Below are 18695 nucleotides of genomic sequence, written 5' to 3' on the forward strand. Positions count from 1 at the left end.
CTCTACAGGTGAGCTGTGCTTTCTGCACTCTCTGTGTGAATATGTGTGCATTGTGTGAGAGTGAACATTTGAGAAGAAAAAACGTGAGAGAAAGAGGAAGTATCTGTATGTGGGCTTTAACCACAGAGTTTTGCATTCTGACAGAGGCAGAGGGGTGTAAGTAATAAACTGCTTAGAAAGGCTCTGTCACACGCTTACCTTTTCCTCACACCGAGGAGCAGCCTCTACGGCCGTCAGAGACAGAACCCAGAGGACCATACCAAACAAGGTACAGTATATCTCTTATCAGACTAAACTGAATCTGGTGTGTATCTCACAGTTTCTTCTCCCTCCAGGTGCAGAGGTGGGAGAGCTTTTCTCTTCTGTACATCCTTTAGACCTGCTCTGTTGGTCGGGGTGAAGTCACACACAGTGCTTTGCTGACTGCTCCTTCATCTGAGGCTTCCTTTCTCAGGATCCTGAGTTCCCCCTGCACAGAACAAGTGTTCCACAGACATGGATGAGAGTGAAGCTGTCAATGCCCCTATATTCATGGAGGATAGTCAGGCGGGGTACCCTCTGCCCCCCAGACCTCCCCCCCGCCGGCGTAGCACTGTCCAGTGGCTGCTCTTCCTGCTGGTGTCCCTGGCACTGTGTGGCATGGCTGTGGAGGCCTGCTTCATCTACCACCTCTACAGCAGCAGGAACATCCCGGTGAGTGCTCACTGTGCCGCCTGCCCCGCAACAGGCACCTGCTGCCGTTCCCTCACGCTCACCTGTCCACCTGCCACCTCTCTTTGCTTACCTGTCCACCTGTCTGTCTGTTCATCTCTTGCTTATCTATTTCTCTATATGTCTCCCCTTCTGACCATCCATTCATTTATCCATATATTTATTAGTTCATTGATTCAGCATGTATCCTTATCAAGTGCTACTTGCAGGGTGTTCATTGATTTAAGTACAAAGTTCATTATAAACAATGCAATTTAATCCAGATCTATTCCTCACTTTGTGAGATTTTCAAACTTATTAATGACATTCTAAATGTCACCTTCTAAGATTCACTCTCAGTTTCAGGTCAGTTCAATAAGAATTTTACTTTCTTTATAATTGGTTCCAGAATTAATTTGTACTCTTCAGGAAATCTCAGTAAAAATGTCTGGTACTTACAGCTACTTGAATTTTCATAATATAATTTGACTGTTTAAATATTAAGCCCCAGTTGAAGAATTTTATTTTGACTATATTTACAATGGTTTCATGTTTAACAGTTTAATTTTATTGTAATTATGAGCTACAGTTCAGACACTCATGTATAAGGAGCTCTAGTTCTAAAATCAAATTTGACTTAAATTGTAATGATTTCTGATTCTAAAATTTGGTCTTTACTGTAGTGAGTTACAATAGTAAAAATTGATTTTGACTGATGATTGTATTATGTTAAATATGAGGAATCTAATTTCATCATTTTGCCTCTAGAATATACAAAGAACACCACATTCTAATTGCATTTTATATTTCGAAAAGTTGATGATTAATGTAAATTAAACCTTCATATTAAAAACACTGTCAGATATGTACATATTCACGTATGTATTATCTTTAAGTCAGTAGAATCAGTTTGGGCGATGATACCTCACACAAAAGGGCAAGCATTAAATTCTTTGTAACTCAGTCCTGTGTTTTCCCAGTTTACTGGTTTTATTAGAACTGTAGCTGTGACAATGTTTAGCTTTGTCCTTTAAAACTATCTTTAAATTTGACCATTAATGAATCCAAAGTGCAAACTTGAATATTTTCAAAAATCAATGAAATTTCAGAGAAATTAAAATGTTGGCAATGTACTGATATGGTCCTAGGTATCACAAAATTGATTCACTTATGAGCAATGTATTGAAATGAAAGACGAATAATGGGGGGGGGGGTGAATTTAGTTGGGAAACCAAGAGCTGTCACGTGTGAGCATGTTTTAAAAGCTTGAGTGATGTGGTTGGAAGGCTATGCACACTTGCTGCATGTCCCCTTGCTTCTAAATAAGCAATCTGTGCAAACAATGTTTTTAGTTTAAAATATATATTAACCACTGTTATTATATAGATCAATGTTTTGGTAGTACCTAGAAAGATTTGTAATTATTATTTGATGGGTTTGGAATGTGCAAGTCCAATCTTTTTAAAGCTAAAATTTTGGCACTAGCAAATTGTCAGATCAAATGTTCTGACAGTCTTCTCAGATGCATCTCAGAGTTACAAACATCAAAGTTGTTTTTGTCTAAAATGTATTTTCACAATACAATTTATTGAAATGAATAGAATGAAAAAATAAGAAAAAATGAAAATACAAATCACAGAAATGAAAAGCTAGCACTTGTGGCTGAAGAATCAGCAGAAGTCTCTTTGAATGCTCCAACAGTAATTGTCAGGGCTTCATAGACTGTCTCTTCTTTTAAATCCCTTTTAACCGCAACTATTAAAAATATTTTTAATAATTAAATTTTATTGATTGAATTTACTTTTTCTTCGGTTTTTCACGACCTGTTTTTCTTGCGTTTTTTCCTGTTGATCACTGAACTTGGTTGTGCTTTAATTTGACTTTATTTAGTTTTTTTTCTGCCGTTCGAACGTCTTGTGTGAGAAACTGGCTGATTGGAAATAATGTTTTTATGCAGAGGCTATAGGGTCTATATGTTTAATGCACTCAATTTACTTAAATCTGCCGTAAACTGCTAGACGCTTCTGATATGGTAAAACAACTGGTTAAATGAAGACCTCGGAGTCTAGGAACTCAGTACAGAAGTTAAGGGTAAGTTCTGCTGTTTATTTTGATATGCAGTAGCTACGTTGTGAAACGTTAGGGACTTTATTCAACCGAGAAGCAGGAGTGTGAAAATGGGTGAAGAAATTAGTAAAGATATTACTTTGCAGAAGTTTTATCTGTCTTCATAACGTCATTACTTAGGTATGTACAAATACAAATGTTACTAGCATCATTACAAATCTCCGGTTCCGCCCTTTCTTGTGTTATGTGTTCCATATCTATGCAATGAGTTCATGAGTAATTCAAACAAGACTAATGGGTGTGGAGATGGACGCAGAGCTGTATACAGATTGTAACTATGATTAAATTTGATGTAAATTCAAAATTATTTTTCTTGCCAACACTTCGTGGCATAGACAAGCAACTAGCATCTTTAGCGATGAATAGGCCTACTTCGTGAGCAATTCAACCGAGAAGAAGGGATGTGAGGACACAGGCTGCGTCTGTGGGGCTTTAAGGGTTAAAAGACAACGTGAATCAAGGGACCCCGACACCCCCGTATTTCACACCCTGGTTACCGCTATTCTAAACGCGCATTCGCGCATAACAAAGGAAGGAATACAAACCATTAATAAACCTAACAAGGAACGTAAAACATTATATTAGGCTAAACAATTTCACTAGCACATCCAATCCAATCCAAAAGTAACGGAAAGTAATCAAGTTACGTTACTTTAATATTGTGATACTTGGATTAGGTTACTGATTACATTTTTTAACAGGTAGGCCTAATAAGTAATTGTATCGGAATACATTTTTAAAGTATTTTTAAGTATTTTTAAACCCTCCCAACCCTGGCTATGGGTATCTCGGCAAGGGGTGTCTTACCGCTTTGGGGCACTCTGCGATTCTCCAGGCCGGTGCGAGTTGCTGCTATTGTATCAGCGGAGTCGCACCGTCTCCAGTGTACACCGTTTGGGGCTTGCAGTGTAAAACATAGCCATTTACTGCGCACCAGTGTATCGGAGGATTGCGTTCGTCTTGCCTCACCACTCCTGCAATGCAGAGTAAGTACACCTGGCGATTTCAAAACAGTTGCAATAAGGGAAAACACAGTTTTAGGGAAAAAAGTACTCATTTTGATATAATTTTTGAAACGACGCTAAAAGACAGCAACTAAACCTGTGCCACATTCCGTGGCTTGCTTTTGATAAGAATCCGCAGCCTGAACATTATCGGATGTTTCTTTAAAGAGCTGTTGGTTAACAGCTGCATGTCTTGCTAATGTCGAATATCAAGTCCATTGTAGTGGTGCACAAAATGTTAGAACCCCCTCCCCAACAATGTACAGGCGCTTCCACAAGTTTCCTTATGTGATGCGCATGTGGCTTCGTAGGATCCCCCCAAGTTGAAATGCAAGTTTAAATTATTTGTGTCATGCAAACAGATAATACGGTCAAATTATGGACAAACTTCAGTGTTACCTATGTAACACTATAAAGAAAATTTTAACAGGATCTCATCTATTTTTTTTAAACGAATGTTTTTTTTCTTAGTAATATTTGAAACTTGTACTTCTGATTGTGAACGTTTTGTTCTGGTTATGAAAGCCAGTGTAAAGGCACTGCGAAATCTGTGAATATTCTGACATTGTGACGCTTATATATCCAATTCATTTTATTATGGATCTCTACCAGCCACAATGCACATGCGGTGCTTAAGTAAGTATTATCCTCGGTGTTTATGGCAGGTTATGGTGGAAATGTTGGTGCGTGAAAACAGTGACGTTAACAGGTGTGTCACGATCTTTTGCAGAATGGAAAGACAGAGACGAGTTACCAGGGTAAGACAGACTCTCCACCTCACAGCAACAGTGTGTGTGCATTTCTGCATGTGTGGCTATGTTTGTGGTCTGTGTGAATGCATGGTGTGCTAATGTTCTTGAAGCAAGTATCATCATTTATTATTAACTTAGACATGTTTAACTTAAATATACCTGGTTCCATAACCTGTGTGTAAATCATTGCAAGAGTTTCAGGGTCTTTATAAGCAGACTGAGGGACAGAGCACAGAAAGCCAGGCAAGAGTCTCTCTTCTTACTATAACAGACAGGAATGAGATTGAAACCCCACCCACCAGGAGAACCATCACTGTGGTGAAGCCATCCAAACCTGCAGCACACCTGACAGATGAGAGGCCCTTGACTCCACCCCCCACCCCGACACCCTGGAGTGAGACCCACCTTCCAGCCACTTTTCCTTCAAACACTTTAGTTCCATTCTCTCTTTCTGTTTCATGCCTGTGGTTAAAGTGTATTTATCCAATTTTCTGAGCTTGCTGTGATACTGGCAGAAGTTATCCTTCAGCTCGATTTATGTCAGTTGATCCTAAAATCTTCCAAAAACATCATTTTGCTTGTCAATTTAAAAATGTTACGCGTTTTGAAAACTGGATTTAGCATAAATAGCAGCTGAACATCATTACCATGTGCGCAATACTGACATCACATCACATTCAGCACTAAAATTTTCACTCATTCATATGTCTGGATTAACATTTACATTTACATTTATTTATTTAGCAGACGCTTTTATCCAAAGCGACGTACAAAAGTGCATACAGTAGGTACAGCGACAGTACGGGGACAGGATATGTACAGTTCCACAATGAGACAGTTCTCAGCTGAGAGCAAAGTCTGTTTGAGGACACAGTACTATCTAATTTATACAGCTACAGGGTATTGGGCAACTAATAAGATCCTAACCTAACCCTAACCCTAACCCTAACCCTTAACCTAATACACACGAATCTACATATACAGGGAGGACATACACAGTGCACACTCATCTGCAAACGACAAAACTTTTGCACATTTCTTAATATTACCAGCAGATTCTTAATATTACCTGTCAACAAAAAGTAGTATGACTATGCAACACCTACATGAAAAGAGTTACGGTACCAGCTGTACTGGATGTACCTTTGGCAGTTATGATGATGTATATATTTTTATTTCAAGACTAACTGCTAGATCTTCTATCTCTCTCTGTCTCTCTCACTGTCTCTTGCCTCTCTCTCTCTCTCTCCCCAGCTGGACCCCTCCATCCTCGTTCGGACGGAGTCCTGCAGTGGACTCTGGATGGCAATTCCTTCACCCACCAGATGCAGTACAGGGAGGGAGCGCTGGTGGTGGAGGAGGAAGGGTACTACTTCATCTACTCCAAAGTGTTCTTCACAGAGCCAGAGTGCACCTCCTTCACCCACGCGGTCCTGTGGAGCACACCCCGCGTCCTAGGGGGCGACACAGAGCTCATGCAGTCCAGGAGGTTTCACTGCAGGAGCCAATGGAGGAGCAGGAACCTGCTGAACAGCTACCTGGGAGGAGTCTACCACCTGAGCAAGGGTGACTCCATCTATGTGAAGGCTCAGAACCACACCCAAATCGTCCGACATATCTCCCCCGAAAACTTCTTTGGAGCGTACATGATCTAGAAACAGAGCAGCTTTATGTGATGAATAAAATATCTTCTGCTCTTTATCTTGTTACTAAAGACATCACCAGCTAAGTGTTCTTATGGATAATATACAGGTATTCCCTGCCAGTTTTTGAAGTTGCATGTTTATGATGTTAAGAAAAAACTCCACCATTATTTGTTTTATAACATGAAACAAAGATTTAGGACAAGATCAGAGAGACTGGGGTGTGAGAAATAACTGACTAAATAAGTGTGAAGCAAATTAGTTAGAATCATAGAAGGCTTTTTAAAAGACTTATGAAATTGACCTTGAAGTTGGTATGCTATCTCACTTGCATCATAGCTAAATAAATACCTGTTGGACAAACTGTGATGTTGTCAGTTATCTGTCTTGTCTTGTTCTGGAAAAAAGACATTCCAGCTCATGTTCAGGAAAGTAACTGCTGATGGGGTTTTCGGGGTGTCCAGTGATGTGGTTTTTGGGTGTCCAGTGATGTGATTTTCGGGGTGTCCAGCGATGTAGTTTTTGGGGTGTCTGGCGATGTGGTTTTCGGGATGTCCAGTGATGTGGTTTTCGAGTTGTCCAGTGATGTGGACAGCTGCCCTCCAGCACCTGCACACTTCACCGAACACTTGGTCACCATATCCTCATGGTTTTGGGCAGGTCTGTTCTCCCTGCTCTTGCCCTGACTCATTCTGCAGCCCTGAGCTCTAACTCGCATGTTACCCATAACAATGCAGTGGGCGTCTCGAGTGGCTCCAGGGCTGTGACATCAGCCAACGACAGCCAGCAGCCCACAGCAGCCAGAGACACGCAGCGGCAGGACATGGGCAGGTAGGTTGGCCAGGGCTGGATTTGTGTGCTCTCATGCACACCAGTGACCCCTGCTGGCCTGCAGGTCTTCCTGCATAAAGCTGCAGATGAAGTGGCCCCCTCTGACTCGAGTCTGTGCAAGCTTAGCATGGGAGCTGCAGTGTGCACAGAAGCGGTGGCTGACATCACGTGTTTCGGAGGAGAGCACGTGTTTGTCTGTACCCCTCCGCACTGACAGTAGGGGCTGCAGCAACAGGGGCAGCATCTAAGGACATAATTGGGCCAAAAATGGGAGAAAAAGGGGGAAAAGCATAAAAAAGACTCCAAGACTCCAACACAATATGGCCCCTGGTTCCTATGGTGACATCTGGTGACTGTGTGTGTGTGTGTGTGTGTGTTTGTGTGTGTGTCTGTGTGTATGTGCCACTGTGCTGTACTGTGTATATGTCCTGTCCCCTATTGTGTAACTTTTCTGTTATGTTATGTTTTTATGTTTTATGGTATAAAAAACAAAACAAAACAAAAAAATCCTCTGTACGAACCTTGTCTCTTTGTTGCAGGTTTCGTTTGCAGATTCTGTTTAATTGTTGCAGGATATACAGGACCATGGTACTGTAAATAATTAATTTGTATTCCTACTGCGATCTCTTGCTTATGAGGTAGTTAGCTAAACCTGATTGAATTGTAAGTCACTTTGGTTTAAAAGCTTCTGCAAAATATCAAATTGTAAATTGTAAATTGTAATTGTGCAGCCTCATTAGATATCGGCTTGTGGCAGTGTGAGTTTGCAGCCAAACTTAAGGTCAAGTGTGTGATTCATTTTGGTTTCCTAGACAGACCAATACAGACTAATTTCACACAAGAATTTCCATGGTGTGTAGAATCATAAAATGTTTCCTCACAAAATAGCTCATATGTATATTTCAGTGCATGACTGAGGTATCATATAGATCCATTTCCATAAGCATTTTGCTGTAGCTCGTTTTTGCTCTGTATTGCTCATTGTCTCTGTATTGCTCATTGTCTCTGCGAGCGTGATGTCTGGTGGTCTGGCTGTGGTGACCTACCACAGAGAAAGCAGGCTGGTTTTCAAAGTGCAGTTTCCTTTCAATGTGGTGTCAGATGTAACAGAAGGTGTGTTTGAGTTTTGCTGTTGACTGAAGCTGTTTTGTCAGTGCAAACAACCAACCAACCAATCAGTTTAAAAATAAAAAAAAACTTCTGAGGTCAGACAATACATACGGCCCTGTTTCTATGTGAAGAGACCTTGGAGAACAGTTTCAGTTAAAAGAGTTCTGCTCTTTTGGTGAAAGGGAGGAACTGTAAGATAAATACTGTGAGTCCGTATTTTTAATCACTATGTGTTGATAATGCCATTCCAATCAGCATGAAAATAATTACTACACCCTTTGTGTTTCAACAACAGGATAACATAAATTAGGGTAAGCTGCAGGAGAGTGTTTGAATCTGAAGGATTAAACTTCACACTGAGGCACTGCTGTTGTACCCTTGGGTACTTACCCCTGAACTGCCTCAGTAAATATCCAGCTGTATAAAAGGATAACATGTAAACTGTAACCAGTGTAAGTCACTGTGGATGTGTAATGGTCGGAGGAGCCCCTGGCTTGGGGGGTGTTGAGGAGCGTATGCACCTTGCACAGGCATCTCTCCAGGGGTGCCTGTCTGCGGGTCGCCAGTGCTTCGACCTCACTGTGCACAAACAAACTCTTTAAGGTCAGTGGCCCACAGTACAGTATTCTGTTGCCTCATTGCTCATGCATAGAAACACATTGCCAGATATTCTCTCCCATAAGTAAGAAGCTGGTTAACATATTCTTTCTATCCTTGCCACCTCTAAATAAAAAAAAACTCAATTACCAGAACTGAGTTCAGTCATAGACTCTGAATCCCAAGCGTGCAGTGTGTCTCAGATAGTGTGTAACTCTTTCTGCTGTTACTACAGTGGGAACACAGAATCAGTACACAAATCTCAAAACATCAAACCCCTGGACAGGTGTGCCTCCTACAGCAGTTTTCACTGCTTCAGTTTTTGTACTTCTCTGCTAATGGTATGAATTTCCCTTCAGTTTAAATGAAAATGCTGGCAATGGTCCAGGGCTGTAGATGGCACTGTTGATTCAGGCACAGCCTTCCTGTTGAATCCTCTGAGACTGACGTGTTGCTGGCTGTGACACAGTGGCATGTATCCGATATGCACTCTTTTCAGCTTGTTCCAATCGGAAATGGAAGCATAGACCAAACGTGATCATTTGAAACAGTAACAAAGATAATCCTTAACAGAAGAGGTCAAAAGTCAGTGTAATCATATGTGTATCTGTCGCTCTGTTTTTATTACATTCTGTGCACAGTGGATGGTCCGAACTCAGTGACCCGCCTCCTGTCAGTCCTCCTCCCGGTCCTGTAAGCAGTAAATGCCTTGATGGAAACATCTCCTGGTCTCTCATCACATTCAGAGTTGCTCTTGTTCCAGGAGAAAATGGAAACTCCGCCTCTTTCCTCTTCCTGTGCCCCGCTGAGCAGCAGCATTTCCTGTTGATATTTGCGAAGAACCCACTTGTCACTTCCTGTGTCTTTCAGAGAAGTGGTCCTCAGCTCTGTTCTGTCACACTTTTGTCTGTCACCCCACCCCCCACCAAACAAAAAATGAAACAATCACAAGCTTCATTCTCCTTATTAATACCCCTAATACTGACTGACTACACACCCACGTTAATACTCCTAACACCGTCTACTATACATCCCGTTAGTACTCTTAATGCCTTCTAATACCCCCATTAATACTCCCTTAATTCTGTCTATTACACACCCCTTCTCTTGGGAATGGCAAAGCCAGACCTGCAACCAAAGATATGATCCATTAGGATACTGGATCTATTAGAGTACCGTTTCTGTTAGAATACCGTTTCTGTTAGAATACCGTTTCTGTTAGAATACTGCTTTTGATAGAATACTGTGGTAAGGTACTTTAACCCACAAGTGCCTCAGTAAATATCCGGATGTATAAATGGATGGAACTGTAACCTTAACCTGTAGGTTGCTCTGGATAAGAGTGTCTGCTAAATGACAATAATTTAATATGACAGGTTAGGCGGTTGAACATAATACACTGAGATTATGTTACTCATGATGTCAGAGGATGATGCTGAGTTCTCCGGCTGTTTTTGGGTGAGGTGCCCGTTATAGTCGCAGTGTGGGGTCGTTTGTGAATGTTTTAGGGCCTTGTGTCTGAGGCTGGTTATGACCGGCTGCCTCTGTGCCTTTAAGAGAGAACAGTGCATTCCCCCACTGCCCCCTTTAGGGCAAAACTTCTCTTTTACGGAAAGTGAAACTAAGACAGTTTAACGAAGAGGAGAGATAGACTGGAGAGATACACTCTGTTTACAGACATTTTAACTCAGTAAGTTGCACTATTTTAATCTATTAACATCAAAATTCTGGTTAAAGACAGTCGGCATGGAGATGGTGTCAGTGGGGTGGATTGAGGGGTTGGGGGTAAAGGTTTCGACTGAGTTAGTTTGACTAAGTAACAGGAATAGGCACAATGACTCCAGAACGCATGAATGGTGTTTGCCACTCAGAACTTAAGTCTATTGCTGCTCCTGCACAATATCAAGCATTTTCAATATTTATGATTATAAAAGTGAAGCTCAGCTCTAAAACACTACCAACATGAGCTTTAAATAAAAAGATCTGGCACTTTACCAGAGAATTCAATATCCATAAACACACATCTATAGTGAAGAACAGGAAGTGTTAGTCTAAGCCAGCGTTTCCCAACCCTGCTCCTGAAGGCACACCGTCCTGCATATCTTCTATCTATCCCTGCTCTACCTACCTGACTGAACTCATCAGTGGCACTTTTGATTAGCTGAGCACACCTGATTTAAGCAGGAAGATATACATAGAAGATATGCAGGACAGTGTGCCTCCAGGAGCAGGGTTGGGAAACACGGGTCTAAGCAATGTACGCATATGTTGCAAAACAGGAAAGTTTCCCTGAGAAACAAGCACTGTTAAGCCTTTCCTGTGCTCATAGTGTCTTTGAGCCACCGTTACTCCCTGGGGAAGTGGTGGGGTTTTCCTCTTCACCAGATGCAGGAGGCATTGAGAATAATTGGATTGAGGCTTTAGCTTCGTACTAGAAGGTTGCAGGTTTGAGCCCTGTTGCTGTGCCACTGTGTGAGGTACTAAGCCTTTGCTGTCCAGGTAAATATATCCAAATGCAGAAATAATCATTCAAGCCTTGGAAATAGTGAAGGTAATAATTATTACCTAGATTTTGTAATGAGTAAAATATATATATATATTTTGGGCTGAATCCCAGTTGATAGAGAACCCACATCACCCACTGGCATCAGTATTCCAGGGCTAGGTGCCCATGTCGGTACTGCAGTAATACACAGCAAAATATTAAACAGTGAATCTCTCCATCCTGACCATGCACACAAACAAAATGCACATGGGTACAACCCCCCTCTCCCCCGGACAGGTTTGTCTTTTACAACAGTTCTCAGTTATGTTTCTAAATATGGCATGATTTTGGCCACGTGTATCGGCTACCAAACTAAGCATCCTGAAAAACGTCTTGATGGTCTTTATCCCACAATGCTAAGAGTGGTGAAGGGGGTCCACTGGTCTCAACATCTGACCAACCAGCAGTTCTACAGTACACTTCCTAAGATCAGGGCCAAAATAAAGTTGTGAAGGCTGAGATCCACAGGGCACTGCCTTCGACACCCAGAACTGGCTGCCAGCAAGCTATTTCTGTGGGTCTCATCAAATGGACGAAGCCTCAGGAAGGCCACAAGAGGCAGGAAAATTCCCCTCAGAAACAGAGCAGTGTCAACACTTTACTGCGCTCATAAAATCTGCAAGCCACAGTTACTCACTGGGGAAAGGTGAGTGGAAGGGTTTAAATTTTAACCAGATGCAGGAGGTGTTCAGAAAAATGTGCACAGCAGAAATGTCCAGAGTTGGGATTGGGGGATTTAGCTTCTTATGAAGGTTTCAGTGCTGGAGCAAACTTCTCTCGTTCCGTCGGCGTTGGGGTGTCGGCAGGGTTCCCTTGTCTTGCCGCCTTTGTGTGCTGTCAGTCATTGGATGCCTGTGAGTCACTCGGCTGATGTCAGGGAGAAGCACCTGTCCGTTGTACAGCACCAGCTCTCCTTGTGCACTGTGGGAACTGTAGTGTGGAAAACTGGAGGACTACACACGCGTGCCTCATTGCCCCTGTGCGAGTACAGTGATTACTGCAGTGAAGGGTGGGTACAATCAGAGGTTAGGTTAGGTAAAGTAAGACTTGGTTCCATTGGACTCCTATGTATGCACATTTATAGGTCCCGTGCCCCAGCTCCTCCTTATCTCTCTCAAACACCATCTATCCATCCCTCCTCTGTCTCCAGGTTCTGCAATGGCTGGAGCTCCATCCTTGCTTGCCTCCACTCTGGATGAGCTGTTAGCGGATGAGCTGAAGAGGTTCAGGTGGAATCTGTCACATGATGTGGCAGAGGGCTTTAATCCCATCCCAAGAGGCCAGCTGGAGAACAGGGATGTGGCAGACACTGTGGATCTGATGGTGGGGGCGTACGGAGAGGAAGGGGCAGTGACAGTCACTCTGTATGTCCTGAGGAAAACAGACAAGAACAATCTCGCTCAGAGACTGGAGAAAGAGCACAATGGGAGAAGAGCTGGTAAGCCTTAGCTGCTTTCAGCCCACACCACCAAAAGACCCTGGTCCCTGGTGTGGCAGACTTATCACAGCCAGAAACTCTCTCTCAGTCTCTCTCTCTCGTTCCAGCTGGGCCCAGCCACGTGGATGGAGCCCCTGTCCAGCCCGGGGCAGCGGCATCCCAGGTGTCTATGTCAGCCACCACTGGAGGGAGAATTGTGGCACCCCAGATCTCTGGCTGTAATATTCAGGGTCCTGTCAACATGAACTTCAGTTAAGGTATGGTTCTGGCTTGTGAATCCTATAAGGATCTTTCAGAGATTTATCCTGTAGGAACCCCCAGAGGTGCTTGGATACTGGACCTTGAAAAAAGATTAAAGAAAGAACCTTGTTTTTGAGGAAAATGAGAGAAAGGTTTTTATTTTGCATTGAGCGGCGGAGTGTGAAGCGTGCACTCACAGAGCTGGGGTGTGTGCCACATGCTGTCCCACAGGTTCCTGTGTCTCCTGCTGAAGATACTGCCAAGATCCCTCACCCACCTCACCCACCTCAACACCTACGTCACTTCAGGGCTACACCGAGGAAGCTCAACTCAACCCCAGACCAGCACAGAGGCCTCGTGGTAGAACACCCATCGATACTGGAGAAGAGACAGGAGCATCACTGTCTCAGACAGAGTGGAGGCTCCTTTCGTTTCATCTGTTAATAAGCGAGACTCGTTTGCGTTTGTTGTAGTTTAGTTATGTTCTATGCGGGCTTTGCCCTCTAATCTATTTCAAAGTGCATAGCTGACCTGAGGGTTCTCTGTCTGTGGCTATTATTAAGGGACTAGGGGGAATATTTACCATTCATTATCAATATTTTTTCTTTTGCTATTTTCCAAATAAATCTTTCATATGATATCTCACTCTTTGCAGCTATAAAATGGTGCATTAGAATGACTCTTTGATCATGAAGCAGCAGGGCTATGCAATCACAGTCACTTGCGGTGCAGTAGTTTGCAGCCTTGTTTAACATCTTTCACAACTCTTCTTTAATTTTCAAAGAAAATTGAATTATGACCATAACAACATAATGTAATAGTGAGAGGAAATCCCCTTTTAGAATGCAAAAAAGGAAAAAAAAAAAATCCACCAACAGTTAGAGTAGACAGACAGACTTAAATCTAAACCTGTTGATCTAAACCTTTTTCAGAATTGCAATTTTGCTATATTTCAGTGGTTTAAAGTTTCACATTTTCCAAGGGAAAACCTTGCCAGATAATATTTCTGTGTGTAAGAGTGTGTTATGTATGTAAAGGAGAAATGCTTATAAAAGTGATTTCATTTAAAACTAAAAACGCAGGGCCCAGCTAAAGCAATCTTTAATCCTGCTGTCCAGCCACATACACTTTTAATGAACCTCCAATCAGGCATGTGGAGATCGTTAGCCAATGGCTGGCTACCAGACATATGCAAGTACAGTCATCCTCTTTTGAATGAAGCTGATTGAATCCATTTTTATCAAATTTGTGAATTATGATTAAGGCAGTGGATACACATTAACACAATTACAGCAAGCGGTTAACACAGTTTGAAACACAAATGAAAAAAAAATGTACAATGTACAAAATGTGTGTGAGTATATGTGACATTTTGAGCAGGTCATTTTTAATAACATGGATAAGCTCTCAGCCTAATTGTGTGCTGTGATTTTAACGCCAGAAACTGAACGAAAGCACGGGTTATACTCTTGTTTTGGGGCACATCACACACGCACATATTCTCTTTTGTTTCTTTGGTTTGCCACTTGCTGCTGACGTAATCGACGAGCGCGAGACAACCTCCAGGTAAGCCTACAAAGGTGAGCTGCTGACCGGAAGAGTAGGAAGGTAGGAAGGGTATGACGGCAACTTTGAAGTCTGGATGGGGAAACCGGTGGTCATGATTTACTGAGAGCGATGTTGATCGTTTTGGTATCGCTGTTTTCGCCGCTTGTTTAGGTCCTACAACGACCGTGGCTCCAGATCGTTTTGTTATGCCGTTGTGTCGCTAGGACTCGCAACGTGACATTTTGGAGACACCGATTCGTTTTCAGGTCCCTGAAGCTGGAATGGGACTATCCTCTGTGCCATCGTTTCAATACAAACTAAACACGGCTGCGTCTCCGAGAGAGAATCCCTGATTGCGCTGGGAATCCGCCTCCCGCCACTTTTGGGGTTATTTATTTATGTATTAATTTCCATACAGATTATGTAGCTGCTGCTAGAGACCTGGCGAAGGTGGTCCTAACACCACTCAGCTCAATTTTCAATTCAGAAGCATGCATGTATGATGTCATCATAATCTGATTACCGATAAAGGGATTAAAAAACATGGTTCAAAAATGTTTTGAAGAAAAGAACCAAGAGCTTTATAAATATTGATATTAATACCGAATATCCGCTGTGAAGCAGACGTTATCTGAACTGTAGTCAATATATCATTTTCAGAGCAAGTACTGGTGAAAAAGGACAAACATTATGAATCGTGTTTTTCTGGTGAATCATTTCCAAAGTAATACCGATGCGAATGTTCTCTTCTAACTAAATGAAACATTTATGTTGAGTCTTTTGTGGCTGTCGGCACAACTTTATGGGTGCAAATACAGAGTAATTCGTGTTTTAGAGTGTGAGTTTGGAAACATGACTGTTGAAAATACAATAATTACAAATACAGCTGGGCAAGTTTAACTACCATCACTGCATAGTGAGTGGGAAAACATGTAATCCTACATATGACATTTCAACCAGTGCAGAGAGGCTGGGAAATACTGTGTATTATAGTCATTTGCTCTTCTATGCTTGTTAGGTCCGTGAGATGAAGGTGAAGGAACCCGTGAGACTGTTCTGGGATCAGTGAGCTACAGGGTGAAAGGGTCTGAAATGAGAGAGAAATGAAAGGGTCTGAAATTGAGACTATGAGACTGGATAGACTTCAGCAAGTTGTTGGTGTGAAAGGATATGTGATCAGTGTGGGAAATGCAGGTAAGCAAAAACAAAAACAAAAAAAACATTGCATGGGGAATTACTGAGACTGATCTGAGATCAGTGAGTTGCAGTTATAATGTATGAGATTAGTGGGTGAGGAATAGGTAAAGCTGACCTGAGGTCAGTAAATTGCCATTTTCAAAGGATATCTGTCAAAATGTTTATTGAAACTTATTTTTCTTGTCTTGTTTTTGAGAATAGCTGGAATGAAAAAGTCACGTTGGGTTTGGGAAATATGCAGAAGTGCCTACTGCAGATAAAATGCACGGGCAGCTGATGCAAGAACAGTTGCGATTCATCATCATTGGAGCCAGGGCACGAACGGAATTGACTGATTACGCCAGTCTCACAAACCCAGAGTGACTTTATTGTATGCATTTCCCCCAAGAGCAAAATAACGTTCTTTTCTACGAATGTTTTGATGAATGAGGCCCAGTGTTTCCGCTTTGAGTGAGGTCCTCTTTCTCTCCAGGGACCTCCCGTTTCAGCTTAAACTTCCCGCTAAGACCCTCCAACTTCCTCTTCTACTTTCGCACTGTCTCAGGAGTGGGGGAAAGAAGAAAAAGAAACGCTTCCAAGCTGTTTTCATGAAACCCTGCCACTGTCGTCAGTAGGCATGGCCAAGGCCCGTCCCCGCCAACAGATCCTTCATTGTTATCGGTGCGTTCTATCTGTCTGCAGACTTTCACATCCTCTTTTTTTATGCTGACTGCGTTGTTTATATAGGTCACAGTAGACATCTGGCCACATCTGTAAATGCTCTTACTCCACAGGACTGGTCTTGCCACATCTGTGACATTGTCAGAGCCAAAGGTGTCGCCTGGCCTGGGCATTCGGGGCTGTAGCCCCGAAGATTTTTTCTTTAGCCCTGAATAATTCTCCACTTCGAGCGGTTTGTCTCGGTGTGTTGTAATTTTGTATCTTCAGTGAACGGAGTGCAAGACCAATCGGAGAGAGTTTACAGGAAAATACATGGAAATACTTGTGTCTTATTGGCTGACAGGTGTCTGTCAGTTCTTCAATTGATGGGGTTACTATGCCAAGTGCTAGCTCACACAGTCACAGTCAGTGTGAGGAAAAAACGGATATACACAGATTTTATACCGGTAAAGGGGTTGCAGCTGAAGCACAAACATCCTCTCATGCTGAGCCAGGAAAACAAGGTGTGTAAATGTCTATGCGAGTTCCAAGTTACGTGAACATGATATGAGCAGAGCGTAAGTTTTATACAGCTAACGTACTTTGCATTGCACTGTAGCCAGCTAAACCGTTAGCAATGATAGCTTAGTTGTGCCTCCCCTTGGCTATCAACACTAAACTAGCCTAGTCTCGTCCTACAAACAGTGATAACACCCGAGGCAACTTTTTTTTCTGATCATGTCATACATTGACAGCTAAGTTACCACAGCTTCCATAAAACAAAACTTGAGCCGATAATGTTAGTCAGTTTAAAAAGTTGGCTCACTCAATTTAGGTGGGAATTGTGGTTCATATCAAGTAGGTCCATCAGCAATGATTTTGCAACCAAATTATGAAAGTTTTCTCAGTCACTTTGAGTAGTTGGCTGTTTTCATCTCTCATTCGTGAAATTGTGGTTTTGAGGATTTTCCATCATGTAATAATGGTAGTAGGTATCTGACATCTGAGACATTCGAGCGGCTGGAATATTCATGTGCAGATTATATGGTAAATCAAACCTAAACCCTTCCCTCTCCAATTTTCACATTTTTTAAGCAATCTGTAGCCCTCACAAGCAAGAATAAAATGCATGGAAACAGTCTATTTAGAAGTACGTTTTTTGAAGTTTTTTGATGGAGAAGAATCTGGGCTCAGCCCCTGGTCAGAGCAGTCAGAAGAGCCTGCCACAAAGAGTCTGCCCCCAGCTCTTTCACAGTGACAGACGGTGCATCAGCCTTCTGCTGCAAAGCCAAGCACCAAGTCAACCTTGACCAGCGCTCAGGTGTGAGGAGCTGTGGAGGGAGTCACAGATTCACGCTGAGTTTAACAGGAGGGACAGTAGATAGGAGAGCCCCAACTGTGCGTGTGCGTGTGCATGTGTGTGTCTCTGAGTGTTTGTTAGGGACAGCAGTGTGACACCGCTGAAAGGAACAGGGCTGGTAACCCAGAATTGTGTGTGCGTGTGTAGGTGACCTACAAAGCTCTGTGTTTGGTCTGTCCATGTGTGAACCAGCCAGTTACAGCAAGGGAAGTACTGATTATACACACGTATTATACACATTTTAAATAGTGCTTTTCAGCAGTCTTGCAGGGCCTCACACGGTAGTGCCATTAATATAACAGTGAAAAGCTAAAGCAGCAAAACAATGACAAAACACTGTAACAAGAACAGCAACAAACTCAAATGAGTAAAACAATGGTGTGAAGGGTGGTAGCTCAAAAGATGTGTAAAACCCAGAGAAATACCATGGATTCAAAGCTACTGAAGCATAAACCGATGTTTATGGCATAAGAGTACTGAAATCATTACTCCAGACATGACAAATATGTTTCAGCGCTCAGATTCTTTATACCTCTGTGTTCCTGAGATCTTAATCGAGAGAGGGACAGAAGAAATTAAATGAGAAAAAGAGTGAAAGATTGAAAAAAAGTGAAAAGTAGAACATGAGAGAGAGGGGAAGCATCTGTGTGTGGACGGTAACCACGGCGTGGAGTTTTGCGTTCTGACGGAGACAGAGGGGTGTATATAATAAACTGTGTAAGGGTGCTGTGTCTGTCGCACACATATACGCTCTCGTCACACTGAACGGCAGCATCTGCGCACCCTCGCCTGACAGCGGCAGAAGCCGGAGGACAGACCCAGTCAAGCTTCCTGTCAGTTGTTCGCTTGCTTGTCCGGGTGACGGGGATGAGTGTGGAAATGCTGTTTCCATGACTGCGCTGAGCAGAGGCCAGACGCCGAGCTGAAACAGGACACTTCTGTGTTTTTTTAAAAAAAAAAATTCTTTCCATCTT

General features: G+C 42.5%; 1 protein-coding gene and 1 long non-coding RNA gene across 2 annotated transcripts; both read left to right on the forward strand.

Moving 5' to 3' along the window:
- Nucleotides 1-201: 201 nt before the first annotated feature.
- LOC118795208 (tumor necrosis factor ligand superfamily member 14-like) lies at nt 202-6309 on the forward strand. Its single transcript, XM_036553606.1, has 5 exons — nt 202-268; nt 455-693; nt 4552-4579; nt 4845-4967; nt 5828-6309. The coding sequence occupies exons 2-5, from the start codon at nt 496-498 to the stop codon at nt 6226-6228; spliced, it is 750 nt and encodes a 249-aa protein (XP_036409499.1). The 5' UTR covers nt 202-268; nt 455-495; the 3' UTR covers nt 6229-6309.
- A 4074-nt stretch (nt 6310-10383) lies between these two features.
- Nucleotides 10384-13638, forward strand: LOC118795205. Its single transcript, XR_005005786.1, has 4 exons — nt 10384-10444; nt 12450-12737; nt 12845-12994; nt 13209-13638. It is a non-coding gene; the product is annotated as an uncharacterized LOC118795205 (long non-coding RNA).
- Nucleotides 13639-18695: the final 5057 nt, after the last annotated feature.

Source organism: Megalops cyprinoides, chromosome 19, assembly GCF_013368585.1.
Source record: "Megalops cyprinoides isolate fMegCyp1 chromosome 19, fMegCyp1.pri, whole genome shotgun sequence".
NCBI classification, from domain to species: Eukaryota; Metazoa; Chordata; class Actinopteri; order Elopiformes; family Megalopidae; genus Megalops; species Megalops cyprinoides.

Bases quoted from the DNA above. Each gene is read 5' to 3' on its own strand.
- LOC118795208 (XM_036553606.1), top strand. From the start codon at position 496: ATGGATGAGAGTGAAGCTGTCAATGCCCCTATATTCATGGAGGATAGT. The intron at 694-4,551 runs GTGAGTGCTCAC...GATCTTTTGCAG, and splicing joins ACAGCAGCAGGAACATCCCG to AATGGAAAGACAGAGACGAG. The intron at 4,968-5,827 runs GTGAGACCCACC...CTCTCTCCCCAG, and splicing joins CCCCACCCCGACACCCTGGA to CTGGACCCCTCCATCCTCGT.